Source organism: Temnothorax nylanderi, unplaced genomic scaffold (genome assembly GCF_030848795.1).
Source record: "Temnothorax nylanderi isolate EJ_2023f unplaced genomic scaffold, tnyl_v1.0 TNYL_tig0362_pilon, whole genome shotgun sequence".
Taxonomy (NCBI): Eukaryota; Metazoa; Arthropoda; class Insecta; order Hymenoptera; family Formicidae; genus Temnothorax; species Temnothorax nylanderi.
Window position 1 is genome coordinate 60,668 of NW_027249424.1, and position 15,741 is coordinate 76,408.

General features: G+C 33.1%; 1 protein-coding gene across 3 annotated transcripts in view; it reads right to left on the reverse strand.

The window, feature by feature from the left end:
• Nucleotides 1-15,741, reverse strand: part of Ttll5 (Tubulin tyrosine ligase-like 5) — a 102,115-nt gene that overhangs the window by 31,624 nt on the left and 54,750 nt on the right. For 2 of the 3 annotated variants that reach the window (XM_071720674.1, XM_071720675.1), the window contains exons 8-13: nucleotides 12,617-12,816; nucleotides 12,167-12,387; nucleotides 11,557-11,752; nucleotides 11,278-11,443; nucleotides 10,709-10,849; nucleotides 10,402-10,552 (exon numbers count right to left, since the gene is read on the reverse strand). In XM_071720674.1, the coding sequence (XP_071576775.1) occupies nucleotides 10,402-10,552; nucleotides 10,709-10,849; nucleotides 11,278-11,443; nucleotides 11,557-11,752; nucleotides 12,167-12,387; nucleotides 12,617-12,816 (1,075 nt within the window). Of the gene's footprint in view, nucleotides 1-635; nucleotides 803-10,401; nucleotides 10,553-10,708; nucleotides 10,850-11,277; nucleotides 11,444-11,556; nucleotides 11,753-12,166; nucleotides 12,388-12,616; nucleotides 12,817-15,741 lie in introns of all 3 variants that reach the window. The other variant, XM_071720673.1, reaches the window with a different exon arrangement.

Genomic DNA, 15,741 nt, shown 5'->3' on the forward strand with positions numbered 1-15,741 from the left:
GGTACCTAACCTAACCTAACTCGAAGTATCTCTGAGTACCCGCGGAACCTGTTCAGATCTGTATACAACGGGTAAGCGGGCGAGAGGATATGGATCCCCGGATACTCGGGTATTCCAAGCTCCAGTTTTGACGAACACTTATAGCTAGGTCGGCTAGGAGATTTCTTGGTTAGCTTTATATATTTTTCTCTCTTAAACTTCCGGTTAGACCCCAAACAACGGGGCCAATCAGAGATCGTTAACGGTTTGTCTGAGGATCTCTATACATTCATATCGCTTTCGCTTTCTCTCTTATATCTCTTTCTCTTTCTGTTTCTCTTGCTTTTGCCAAGAAATGGCGAACTAATCAAAAGTTGCTACTGTATGGCCAGACTCGATTATAGAGGGACTCTAATATCTTTGTCTGTACAAGAACAGATATAAGCCGGCAACATAGAAAACGATCGAAATTATCGCCATTTTTAATTCCGTTTAGACGAGGGTGCTTTCCTGTCGGCCTTTGGTTTAGGATCCCCTTAAAATACAGATGCTGTTCTGTACTTTAATGAAAAAGTAACGGTTTTCCTTTTGTGTAATTCCACAATGGATCGAGGAATGCGACTATGCTTTAAAAACTATTCAACGTATATGTATACCTTGCGGCAGCTAGAAACTTTTGGAAAAGTTTATTAGGAACAGTACGAGGCCGATCTACGGTGTCTTCGTAAAGATCTGTTTCTCTGTTATACAGATGCAAAAAATCAGAAAGTTGCTTTGCGGTAATGGCAGCTCGATCCTTATCACTTAACTTACTGCATGGTAACTACGAAAAAGAAAAAATTAATTCAAATAAATAATCTAATTAATAGTTCTTTACTAACTGGTTACCCGGGCTTCGCCCGGGAGTCGTTTTTCTCCAATAAACGACTTCATTTGTGTTTCAATATCCTTAATAAAAAAAAATTCCTTTATCAGGCAATGGCTTATCAGGCAATTGCAAAGAATCCTTTATATCCTCGAAAAATTAATTAAATTTTTGAACCGGTTTAAAAAAAATAAATTGTTATCGAAAAATAATACACATCGTGGCAATTAAACCCATCCTCGAAAAATTAATAAAAGGCACTCCCCGGAAAATTCTACCCCTATTTCATATATACCACTTTAAAATTTGGTCCACTAACGAATGAGTAGTTAAGCAAACATACATACACACCAATCCACAAAAATGCTATAAATTGAAAAATATCACTTTTTTATTGACTAAAGTTCCCCAGATAGGACAGTGACAATTAATTCCGTCATAATGCCATCATAATGACGTTAGAGACGGCATTATGACGGAATTAATACGTCATTTGACGTCACTGTGCTATCTGGGTCAATTCCGTCGTATACAATTCTTTAAGATTCACTCAATTATTTCCTAAAAAATTTAAAAAATTTCGTAACCGATTTCCAAAAAGATCGGTAACGAAAAATTATACACTTTATGGCACTCCCCGGGAAATTCTACCCCTGTTTCATATACAATTCTTTGAGATTCGGTAAATTAATTCCCGAAAAATTAGAAAAATTTTGGTACCGATTTCCAAAAAGATCGGTAACGAAAAATTATACACTTTATGGCACTCCCCGAGAAATTCTACACTGTCTCATATATAATTCTTTGAAATTCGGTCAATTATTTCCCGAAAAATTGGAAAAATTTCGGATACCGGTTCCCAAAAAGATCGGTAACGAAAAACTATACACTCTATAACACTCCCCCGAAAATTCTACCCCTATTTTATATACTTTTGGTAAAAATTCGGTCGAATAGTTTAAGAGTGTATAAAGAACAAACATACATACATACAGACATTCTATTTTATATATATAGATTTCTAATATAAAATTGTTACATACTTCTAGATGTGGCATAAGACTTTGATAATAATAGAATCAATACTTCATACTCATCATACTTTTCATACTATTATATAAAACCCGACTGTTTGTCTGTCCGTCCGTTTGTCCGCGAACTATTCATTCGTTAGTGGACCGAATTTTTACCAAAAGTATATGAAATAGGGGTAGAATTTCCCGGGGAGTGCCATGATGTGTATAGTTTTTTGTTACCGATTTTCTGGAAACCGATTTTTCTAATTTTTCTAATTTTTCGGGAAATAATTGACCGAATCTCAAAGCATTACATATGAAACAGGGGTAGAACTTTCCAGGGAGTGCTATAAAGTGTATAATTTTTCGTTACCGATTTTTTTGGAAGCCAGTACCGAAATTTTTCCAATTTTTCGGGAATTAATTGACCGAATCTCAAAGAATTGTATATGAAGTAGGGATAGAATTTCCCGGGGAGTGCTATGATGTGATTAATTTTTCGTTACCAATCTTTTGGAAACCGGTTTCGAAATTTTTCCAATTTTTCGGGAAATTATTGACCGAATCTTAAAGAATTGTATATGAAGTAGGGGTAGAATTTTCCGGGGAATGCCATGATGTGTATAATTTTTCGTTACCGATCTTTTTGGAAACCGGTTCAGAAATTTTTCCAATTTCTCGGGAAATCGGGAAATAATAAGCATCTAATGTCCGACAGCGAGCTACTAATTCATTAACGGACCGATTTTCTTGAAACCGGTGCAAACATTTTTCTAATTTTTCGGGGACGGACCGAATTTTAAAGAATTATATAGAAAGTAGGGGTAGAATTTTCCGGGGATTGCCATGATGTGTACAATTTTTCGTTTCCGATTTTTTGGAAACCGATACCGAAAGTTGTCTGATTTTTTGGGAAATAATACGTAATTTTTCGGGAAATAATATGTGGGATTGCCATAATATGTGCCATAATTTTTTGTTTCCGATTTTTTTGAAACCGGTACCGAAAATTGTCTAATTTTTTGGGAAATAATACGTAATTTTTCGGGAAATAATAAGTATCTAATGTCCGACCGCGAACTACTTATTCATTAATGGACCGATTTTCTTCAAACCGGTACCAAAATTTTTATAATTTTCCGGAGATGGGGATGATGTGTATAATTTTTCATATAGGTTTTATTTTTCATTAATGTAGCGATTTTCTTGAAACTGGTGCCAAAATTTTTCGAATTTTTCGGGGATGGTGGCGATGGGTTTAATTTTTCATTAATGTATTGATTTTCTTGAAACTGGTGCTAAAAATAATCTAATTCTTCTGTCCGCGAAATATTCATTCACATTAATGTATCGATTTTCTTGAAACAAGTGCAAAAATTTTTCTTATTATACGGAGATTATACTCATTCGTTAATGGACCGAATCTTAAAGAATTATATATGAAAGAACTAAAAAATGTAATAGAATTAGAAAAATTGCTAATAATGAAGAGGTTTCCGATTTCTGTTTAAAAAAATTTACGTAATTGCTCTAATTTCTGCAAATTTTGAGATATCAAGCTGAATTTTTTTATGGATAATTTTTATGGATACTTTTTCGTTACTGATTTTTTGGAAACCGGTTTCGAAATTTTTCTAATTTTTTGAGAAATAAGTATTAATGGACCGATTTTCTTGAAACCAGTGCCAAAATTTTTTTCATTTATTGAGGATAAGTTTAATTTTTCATTAATGGATAATTTTTTATTAATGGATCGATTTTCTTGAAACCGGTGCCAAAATTTTTCTAATTTTTTGGGGATAGCGATGATTTTTCATATAGGTTTAATTTTTCATTCATGTAGATTTTTTGGAAACTGCAGGCGCTAAAATTTTTCTAACTGCGAACTATTCATTCAATTAATAGACCGATTTTCTTCAAAACGGTGCCCAAATTTTTCTAATTTTTTAGAGATGGCGATAATGTATATAATTTTTCATATTTTTCATTAATGTACTGATTTTTTGGAAACTACAGGTGCTAAAATTTTTCTGACTGCGAACTATTCATTCAATTAATGGACCGATTTTCTTCAAAACGGTGCCCAAATTTTTCTAATTTTTCGGGGATGGCGATAATGTGTATAATTTTTTATAACTAATTTTTTGGAAACCGGTTCCAAAATTTATCTAATTTTTCGTGGATGGCGACGATGAGTTTAATTTTTCAGTAATGGACGTATTTTCTTAAAACCGGTGCTATTTTTTCAGTTTTCTATACCAATGTGTTCAGAATGTTCAAAAACGTTGAAAAATCACCTTTTTAAAAAATGTCTGTATGTGTAGGCATTTTCCTCCTCCAACGAGAAACAAAAAAAATGGCCTAATATCTCAAAATTTGCAAAAATTAGAAAACATATAGGCATTTATAATGTGGAAAAATTGAAACTTCTTTAAAATAAAAAACAATGTATAAATTTTTACGAAATGAGAGTAAATAAAAGGGTTGTACTACCTGACTTGAGTGCCAAAATGCAACGCAATACAGAATTAGAAAAAATAATTGAAAAAATGAAAGTGAGCCAAAAATGGCGGGTCAGCGGAGGACATCCGCCCAATTCGCGGGAAAAATAAATATATATCTCTATACATACATAAATTTAAGAGGAAAATATAACTTAAAGTGGAAAAAAAATTGTCTGCGAAGAAAAAAGTAAGAACAAATAGGGTTTAGGGAAGGAATCTAGATTAAAAAAAAAAACGAAAAACCTAGTAATATCTTATACTTTACGATATTCTCTGAACATTCTCAGAATATACATTTGCTGTTAAGGATAAGGGGATATTTGCTTAAAACTACCTGAATAAACAATCTTTGGGATGTTTTTCTCATAGAGGAAAAAACCTAGAAACTTGTAGTTTTGTATATCTATTAATTACTATTTTATTATCATTTCTACAGCGTTTCATATAAAAATAACTAATATTTATTAAAATAAATGATTAATTAGCTGAAAACTCTTGATATTAAAATTAAAGAGTAACAAAGAAAAGTAGGCTATTGGAGTCAAGCGCGATTATTTGTGGATAAGTTGATGCTATGTAATATTCAATTAATAATTTAATACAAACTATAAATTGTACATTTTGGCTCTACTTTGAGCCAGGCTTTGAGCTATCTTTAACGATGCGGTGATAGATAAATAATCTCAAGCTCTCCGAAAAGTACAAGAAGTATTATATTTTAAAATTAAATGTGAAGTGTAAATTTCAAGAGAAAAAACCAGAAAAATTCTGCTAATATTCATAGTCCGTAAAATATTCGGACTAGAAATGAAAAAAAAGAGACATGAAATCTACTAAAACAAAGAGAACATGAGATTAACAAACTGAAATTTTGAGAAAGACAACAGAAACTGAGATGATTTTTAAGTGGCAGTGGTTGATATAATCGAGACAGTGTTACAATCAAAGATCGGACTTGATTCAAATGACAGTCGGTTCGTCCGACTATTGACAGAGGTCAAAAGCAAAACATAACTTCTTCTTATTGTACGGTAAAAATCCATTATAGTTGAAGAAAAAGGAAAAGAAGAGGGGATTTAAATTAATGACAAAGAATAACAGAAATAAAAATTACCGCCAATATGAATTCGTAAAATAACTAACTGAAATTTTTACGGTAGAAGAGTAAACATAATAGGCAAGGTTCACAATTTACTTAAAATTGAGACATATGCATGATGTAGATACTTTGCTTGTGAATTAATTCCATTAATTTGAAGTTTTATGTGTGCCATTTTGGAAACTAGTCGTTTTTTGATAAAAATTTTTCATTGTCTTAAATTTTTACATTCTCATAAAATTCATGGTTGTGGTTGATTCTATGTTCCGTAATAACGGAAGGAGTGGTTGTGTTCCTGCGAATATGAAAGTGATGTTCTGAGATTCTTTTAAGTTGTCTCATCGTTTATCCCACATCCCAGATAACACACAATATTGTATAAATATGTTATGCTGCGTCAAATATTCTGTTAAGAGAATATTCTCAACGTCTCCATATCTATAAATGTTAATAGAATATTTTCGTTTTAAAGAATGTTCTATAAATGTACTGGAAATATTATAAAATTGTCAGTAGAAATATTCTGTTAGTATATTCTATAAATATTATAGAGTGTAGCAAAACTAATCAAATTAAGCGGCGAAGTTGGACTACTGCAGCGCCGCGCCACTCCGCGAGCACGTACTACGTACTAGAAACAATAATAAAGAACGCGCGCGCGCTGTGGAACGCTGATCGTTGGGCGCCGTGGCGTGAACAGGCCTGTTGTAACGTAAAGTAGGTATAATTTGCATCTTATGCATTTTTTTTGTCTCTTGGCGTTTTCGACCGAGGTGGGTTTCAATCCGGGTTTCAACAAAATCGAGCATTTATTCGTCAACGCGGGCGAATTGACCAGTATATGCTCGATTTCGCTTGTAACTGGTTGAAACCCGGATTGAAACCCACCTCGGTCGAAAACGCTATCTCTGAGAAAATAATATAATTTTTATATTATAATAATTTTATATTTTTATTCAGATCCAGATCGAGTAATAAAAGTGTGCAATTAGGCGTCTGCGACTACACAATCATTTATAGAAGTTATAAATTTTGTGTTTAGATAAAGTTTATATATATTTACGTTCATGTATTATTATAACATAATAAAAATATGTGTTATAATAAACGTACAGAATTTACAATTATATATAATGTTATTTGTATAATTTTCCATCATATAATCAATATTTATATACAATCTAAATTGTACAGCGTGTTTTAATATTGAAAAATAGATTGAAAGAATATTCTGTATTATATTCCAGGAATATGAAAAGAAGCTTTTTAAAACTATCTGAATAATGTTTATAGAATGTTCCAAAAATACGTCATCCAAATCGTACAGCAGATGTTTATGCAAATATATATTTTAGGAAAAAAAGTAAGAAAAGGTAAAAGTGAGAATTAAAATGTTTTATCATATATACCTATATATATATAGGTATATATGATAAAACATTTTAATGTCAAACTCCCCGCCTGGCAGTGTCCTCGAATCGGATCACGCGGGAGTATTAACGGCGATCGGCCGCGAGGCCTTACGCCACTCTGACACGCTTGGCTCTAGAACACCGTGACCGCCGGGGCACGAAGCCCTCGGGGCACGCGCTCCGCCTAACCGAGTAAGTAAGGAAACGATGAAAGTAGTGGTATTTCACCGGCGATGTTGCCATCTCCCACTTATGCTACACCTCTCATGTCTCCTTACAGTGCCAGACTAGAGTCAAGCTCAACAGGGTCTTCTTTCCCCGCTAATTTTTCCAAGCCCGTTCCCTTGGCAGTGGTTTCGCTAGATAGTAGATATATATATATATATATATATATATATATAGGTATATATGATAAAACATTTTAATTCTCACTTTTACCTTTTCTTACTTTTTTTCCTAAAATATATATTTGCATAAACATCTGCTGTACGATTTGGATGACGTATTTTTGGAACATTCTATAAACATTATTCAGATAGTTTTAAAAAGCTTCTTTTCATATTCCTTGAATATAATACAGAATATTCTTTCAATCTATTTTTCAATATTAAAACTGGTTCCATTTTGACATTCTATAAAGCTTCTTTTCATATTCCTTGAATGTAATACAGAATATTCTTTCAATCTATTTTTTAATATTAAAACTAGTCCCATTTTGACATTCTATACATATTCATAAAACATTATTTCCATCTTATTAACATATTGTGGGAATATTCTAATATTCTCGAAAAATATTTATAGAATATTCGTAGAAAATGCTTGTGTTGGGGTAGAATGCATTGCAAACTTTGCAGGATATTTTATACTCAACATTTTTCTTTAAACCGAAAGGGAGTGTCTTTATGGAGTTTGATAGTTTCCAAGTTTGTTAAGACTGTAATAGGGCAATCTGACATCTAAATCTTTGGTAACATTCTTGAATTTTTCCGAAATTGCTGAACGGAATCGTGAACCAAGGAAGTTCATTTTTATTGTTCTCTGTGGCATTAGCATTGCTCTGCTTATATGTTCGTTCGTTAAAAAAGGATTTCATTCTATCCCTAACAGCATTAATATCCTGTACATCTATAGAATATACTAAGGATGTACTTAATATACTTATAATATATAGAACATCCTTATAATATTTTATACTGTACGATATCCTCTGAACATTCTCAGAATATACATTTGCTGTTAGGGATTGTTATTAACTGTATCAAAATGAAATTCAATAAATAATTATTCGCTAGCAAAATGTCTACTATCAGCTTGATGTTTTTTTGGTGAAACTTTGAATGTGATAGTAAGAATGCTTTATATACCATGCCCATTATTGTGCCTCTTTTTTGAGAGAGAGAATCCTGGGATATAAAGTTAAAATATCTTCCCGAAAATGTAAGTTGTGATACCAATCGAATGCTAAATTGTTGTTTTTAATAATCGTAACATCTAGGAAATTTAGCTTATTAACACTTATTTCAATTATAAATTGAATCCGAGAATGGAAATAATTGTAGATATTAAATATATTATTGATTGATTGTAAGGGAGAATTGCCATAGAAATCATCAACGTACCTAAAGTAAAAAAGTAAAGAAATCCCAATATCCTCTAATGCTTTTCTCTCTAAAAACAATGTCAGCAATGATAGGGGACAACGGAAAGCCCACATAGAGACAAGTCTAATAACACAGGCACACAAAAAAAAGTGTCTTGGCCGAGACACTACACTAGTGTATTCCCATGTACTTTTTCCCGCTGAATCCGAATCCGAAGTCAGAATTGTCAGATTGGCTAAAATTTATGAGATAACCACAAAAAAATGCTCAAAAACACGAATTAAAGGCAAAAAAAAATTGTTTTGGCCGAGACACTACACTACTGTATTCCCATGTATTTTTTCCCGCTGAATACGAATCCGAAGTTAAAACTGACAGACTGGATCAATATTATGACGTATCCTTAAGGATGTTCTCCGGTCCTTATATACTAGAGAAAATCGATTTTCTTTAGATTTTCCTGAAACTGTGAATATACGTTAATTTAGGTGTGCTTTATGCGTGGTATAAATTTTAGTACCTCTTCCGGTATAAAAAATCAAGATACTGAGCCTCAAAGTTTCAATTTTTACCAAAAAAAATTTTTAAATTTAATTTTTTTTATTTTGGCATTTTTTCCTTATAGAACTCGACGAGAGGAGCAACTTTGGTCCTTTTGACCAACCTCGTATCTTTTACCGTTTGGCCTGGAAAACCTTTTCATTAGTAAAAGTTGAAACTTTGAGGCTCAGTATCTTTATTTTTTATACCGGAAGAGGTACTGAAATTTATACCACGCATAAAGCACACCTAAATTAACGTATATTCACAGTTTCAAGAAAATCTAGAGAAAATCGATTTTCTCTAGTATAAGGACCGGAGAACGTCCTTAAGGATACGTCATAATATTGAACCAGTCTGTCAGTTTTAACTTCGGATTCGTATTCAGCGAGAAAAAATACATGGGAATACAGTAGTGTAGTGTCTCGGCCAAAACAATTTTTTTTGCCTTTAATTCGTGTTTTTGAGCATTTTTTGTGGTTATCTCATAAATTTTAGCCAATCTGACAATTCTGACTTCAGATTCGGATTCAGCGGGAAAAAGTACATGGGAATACACTAGTGTAGTGTCTCGGCCAAGACACTTTTTTTTGTGTGCCTGTGTAATTAAAATAAACTTTAACTTTTTTATTTGCCGTAATTAGAACGGACTCAATCATGGCAATCATTGATGAGAACAAATATTTCGGAACGATATGATACATTGTATTTTACATTTGGGACGATTATGATAACTTTGGCCCCTCAAAATGTTAGTGGTTTTTGGAGGCATTTTTGACGAGGAACACGAGAAAAATAGTAAAAAAATTTCCGACCAAAAAAATTTTCCAATGTTTACCCCATTTGAACCGAGGTCTATCATTGTACGGTTCGGGTTTTCAACTTTCTACGTAAACCGAAATCCACCCTCGCCCAACCCGGCTACACCTATATGTGTACTGTTTATACACATAATCAAAGTATATTATTTAAAAATTTATTTATTTTTAACTTTAACACTGTATATCTCAAAAACTAGAGCAGTTAGCCCTATAATTAGACCTTATAATTTTTTGTTCAGCGTAAAAAATACTAACAGAAACCATCATCAAATCAAGGGGCCAAAGTTATCGTAATCGTGCCTTACATTTTAATAAATATTAATTATTTTTATATAAAACGCGTAAAAATTTTAATAAAATAATAACAAATACATATACAAAATTATAAGTTTCTAGTTTTTCGTTTAAAAAATCCCAAAAATGCCTATTTTTCAGGTATCTATTGAGCGAATACCATCTTAACTAAAATTTAGACTTGTCACTGTTGAAGTACCTTAAATAATTTTTTTTGGAAAATAATTTTGTTCAACGTATAGCAAGATATAAACAGCTTATACGTACCGTAAATAAAAATGGCGTTCTCAAACTGCAGGATGAATGTTGAAGAAATTTCATAACAAGATCGCAACATCCCGGATCTGCATTAGGCTGTGATATTTTCCGTAATATGTAACCTAGATATAAACCAAAGGCTTTCCTCGCTTCACCAGAACTGGAATATCATTCGTATGATTCAATACTTTCAAAGGATTATACAAAGAAGTATACAAAAGAAGGAAAAGAAGAATAACAAACTAGATAAATTAATTTGGCGATATACATAATACTTGAATAATTGACATTCCTCATATGAATTTTAATAACAAACCTAAGTTTATTGCCTTCCTGCATTGATTGTATGACTTGGTTTTTATACTTGTGCATATCTACATCTAAATTCTCTTTATTATTCCCTCTGTCCAAGCTCTGTTTGTGGCCCTTCACCAATGCTCTTTCATATCTTTCATATCTATAAAAAAATAATCAATCATTAACTTTTATGTGATCACAGTTATATAAATAAAGCTATAGCAATGCATCGTGATTTATTTGTATAGTATCATATTCATTTTTTGTTTTCTTTTTCGTTGTTGTTGTACATGATACGTAACTTTTTATAATAGGTTCTTATATAAGCTTGTCTATAAAGAATTTGAAAAAATATTCAATGTAATGTATTCACCTCCGATAACTTTGATATTATTCAGATGATCTTAATCATGACCTCATGATATTATTAAGGTCATGACATCAAAATTATCGGAGATAAATGTATTATACTGTTAAAAATTAACAAATTTGATTGCCTATACAAAGAGTAATAAGTTCCGTGATGAGTAAAAATGTAGAAAACTTCAATTATAGTCACGCGAAATAAAAATTCATGATGCAGCATACCTAGAAAATCTATCTAATGTCAATTCTGGAATAATGTAGCCGGTAACGCGATTGGCTGCAGGAAACAATTGTTCATGCAACATCAAATTATGATTGGTATTAATATGTTGCGGTAATCTCCTTGGACCAAGCGGATCCGATATCATTGGTGCACCTGTAATTGGATCTAAGACATAGAACTGATAATAAGTAAACTATTAGAGATTGCAGCTGGTTTCGCAAAATGCCTCGATACTTTCCCGCACTGAATGTATTACCACAAGAGAAAATTATATTTACCCAAGTATTGCGAGTAGAGCACCCAAGATTTCGGACTTGGAAATATTCTAACAAATCCGCCTCTTCTCTCGAACTGCGCTTTTGCAGACGCCACTATTCGTTGTTGCTCTGAGCTTAAACCTGCTTTGCTTTTATTATTTCTATTAATATTCTTCTTGCCTTGAGGCAACGTTTCTGCAGACTGCACTCTTCTGTACTAAAACAAGAAAACCATTTGCTCGCAATCTGCTAATTGTTCTTATAGTTAATGTTTTTAATAGCTTACAAGACAAAGAAAATATGTCAAACTTTAATAATGAATTAATGAAATAATTATATTATCTATTTAATACAATACTTTTATTTGTTTCCAAATAAATATGTTTATCTTTTATCTATTTTGGGATCAAATAAAAATATTTTGTTCCCTCATTTCTGTTAGAAATAGAACATTATTAATTTTTTAACACATAGGTATCTACAATTCGAATATACAAATAAATATAATCTTAAGGTTAATAAAGAATTCAGTATTCAATAAATATATTCTATACAGATGAAAGATATTCTATACAGATAAAAGATAAAAAATATGAATAATTTAAGAGACATATAAAGTGAGATAGCTTACACTAGTTATCTTTTTATTGTAATTTACAGCACGGTTTAAATTTTGAGAGCGCAAGATTGGATCGACAGCAGCTATGCCGATGAGAGTAAATAAGTCCGCTATTAAAGCTGACTTGAGTCTAACATCTAGGGGTGAATCGCATCCCAATGAGGGAGTTAAATTTACTTCCAGCAGCCATGGCTTCAGCGTATCATCGATCAGTATATCGAAGCCAAATAATTCTGTAATAAAACGCATACGCGTGATATAAAGTATTATAAATTTCTATTTTTTCTAATATTAAATTTATAATATCAAACACTTATTGACAAAACAATCGTTTTTTTCCGTTGATATTACTTATTAAGAATAATTTTATTGTAATCGTATTTGTGCATATGAGTCACATTTCATATTATATTTATATACTGCGTTAAAACATCGAAGACGCTATTCAAAATAAATTATTACCAAAACACGTCTCGGGATGTTTCACGAATTGTTTTAAACCGCTGACAATTCCAGATGCAGTGGCGAGAATTGACTTTATAATAATATCTTCTATTCGCTGCATAAGCGATTCCGTATCTTGACCCATCGAGCGTAAGTGCCTGAGTAATGCTGACAATGTCCATTTGTGTCCTACATCCTCGGCATCAGGATCTTCACTCCTATGTGTATTAGAAATTTTTATAAATAGTTTCTTTGTAACAATTTTTTTATTCGATTATACGCATACACTTTTTAATTTGCCTCATTTTCTCGCTTTATCTTATTTTCCTCTCCTCCCTCCTTTATTATTTCTTTTGCTTTACCATTCTTTTTTTTCCATTTATGTGCACCGTTATCTAACTAATCCCACACAGTACAAGATATTGCAACATCCACCAGATATCCGAGGGATCGCTATATGTCCAAATATTGATCACAATAACCGTAGGACATCCATAGGATCGCAATATGTCCAATGTGATATCGCAATATCCTGGGAATATTCCCAGGAAAAAGTGTGCTGTGTGGGATATTGCATAAATTGCAATACTTTCTTGACGCAAAATAGCAAGCTTTTATTGCTAATATTTGCATTATAACAAAACTAATTCACAATTAAATAGAGAGAAGTGCCATTTTCGGTTGAGCTGGATCTTTTTAACTATTGTAAATATAATTATAAATTCACTATTCCATTATGAATATAATTCTGAATGTAATTATGAATTTACTATTCCAATGAGACTGTATTTCAAGACCAACAAATAATCGATGCGCAGTTTGCTGAGTGATAAAAAATATATAAATTTACACACAAAAGGCTACAAAGATCTAGCCCAAGAATAGCAGAAATTATTATTTGAAAATTTTTGACAGGACAAAACCAAACAAAAATGCAGTAGAAAATTTGTCTAAGCAAGCTTTATTGCAAAGCTTTCTCAAAACTTTAACACATTTAGGGCGGTATTCATAGTCGGATCTTATTTCGAGACCGTCTTAAGTAATGTCTTAAGATGCTAATACGGTCATTTCATTGGCTGAACGGAGTCTTAAGACTGCTTTTGACCGGAGTTAAGACGATATTAAATATAAGATCTGACTATGAATACCGGGCTTAATTATTTAAGTTGTTGCGGGTCTTATTTGTTGGGGGGCTTCCAATTGGAGTCAGCTTCAATGGCTTTAACCTTGACATATATGTTGTTGAGGTCATGATTTTAGTTTTATTTCGTATAAGTACATTAGAGTCCTAGATGGTGACCGACCTTAATTCTTCTGGACAAAATTCCTCCGGACAAAATCTCCTTCTACACAAATTCCCCCCCCCCCCTCCATGGACATATTCTCCCCAGATAAACTCATCTCGGAAATGCCGAATTAAAAACGATTCCGATTGATTTGTTATTAGAACCGATTCACTTCCAATCGGGCATCCGATTAACCGGATTGAAAACGCATTCATTCCGATTCAATTTCACCAAATTTAATACGGAACCAATCGGATTTAATCGGTCATTTTCAGCAGGGATATCAAAAACTAATGATATTGTGCCAATTACCGTTGCGTATAAGGCACCTTACCCCCCTCACCCGAGGAGGAATTGAAAAAACCCCCCATTTCGTATTTCGCAATTCCGTCGCGTAACGGGATGTTTTTTGTTCTCTGTCGCCCAAGATAAAAATTGACGAACTTCAGAAGAGACAAGAAACATCACGTTACGCGACGGAATTGCGAAATACGAGATAGTCGCAAAGAGGTTAAAAGAGCAGAAAACAGGAAGCAAAGAACACATTGTAGATTTGGCTTTATGGTAGTTGCGGGTAAAAACGTCGGTTGTGGCTGAAGTGTCAACATCGGCTGCCAGACGACTATCTTATGCGGAAAGGCTATCTTGATCTGTTCGATGTGTGCGAGCCGAGCGAGCCGAGTTTAATCCTTTGCCAGAGAATCCTACGTCTGCGGTGATTTTGTCATCCCTGCGGAGTATACTGTTACTGAGAAAAACAAGAAATTTTTTATTTATGATTCTGCGGACAATGATCGCATCTTTGTTTTTGCTACGAAGGCAAATCTAACAGTTCTTAAGGCGTGTAACACATGGTTTGCGATGGTACTTTCAAGGCAGTTCCTTGTATTTTTGTTTAATTGTACACTATTCACAGTCTCGTGAATGGTAAAGTATTGTCCTTAGTTCACATTTTGTGCTGTCGCAGGAAAATTTTGGAATAGTTGAAAACATTAATGCCAGAGCTTTCACCGTCAAAGGTAGTTGTCGATTTCGAATTGTTGTTTATAGCTGCAGTCGAGCGTATTTCCTGCAGTTGCGTCAGTGGATTTTTTTTTCATTTTTCTCAATGTATATGGCGGAAGATAGTGGCAGTAGGACTGCAACAAGGCTACTTTGCAATTAATGTTCGAATGCTTTGCGCGTTAGTATTTGTGTCAGAAGACAAAATTCGTGCAGGTTTCGATACGCTCGTGAATTGTCCGTATTATATGCCGAACATCGATAAATTGAAAGTATTTATACATTATTTCGAAAGCACGTGGGTGGGATTAATTGGCCGACGTAATCGGAGGCGTGGTCCGGCATTTAGCGTTGAATTGTGGAATCATTATTATCAGTCGGTGCTCGGTGATGCTGCTCGAACAAATTATAATACCGTTGAGGGTTCGCATCACGCTTTTAATGCAAAGATACAAGCATGCAATTTGTCGGTATATAAATTTGTTAATTTGTTGAAGTCTTAATTGCCAGTCTCTTACGGAATACGAAATTGAGCAAGGTAATTCTGGCACTGAGCCGTCGAAGCGAAAAAAGAAGTACCGTGATCTAGATGTTCGCCTGAAGAATGTCGTTCAACGTTTCGAAGAAACGGAAATTCTTCTTTATCTTTGAGGCGCTGCTCAGAACTTTTTGCTCTAGCTTGCAATTTGTATTGTACAATTATTGTCTGTTTTTTTTTTCGTTTTGCTATTGGTAGTGTTTGCCATTGAAATATATATTTTGCTGCCGTAATATGTTATGGAGTTCTTTTTCCGAGGAAATTTGTATACAGAGAGATTTCATCCATGAGTTTGTCTGGGGAGAATGTCTGGGGGG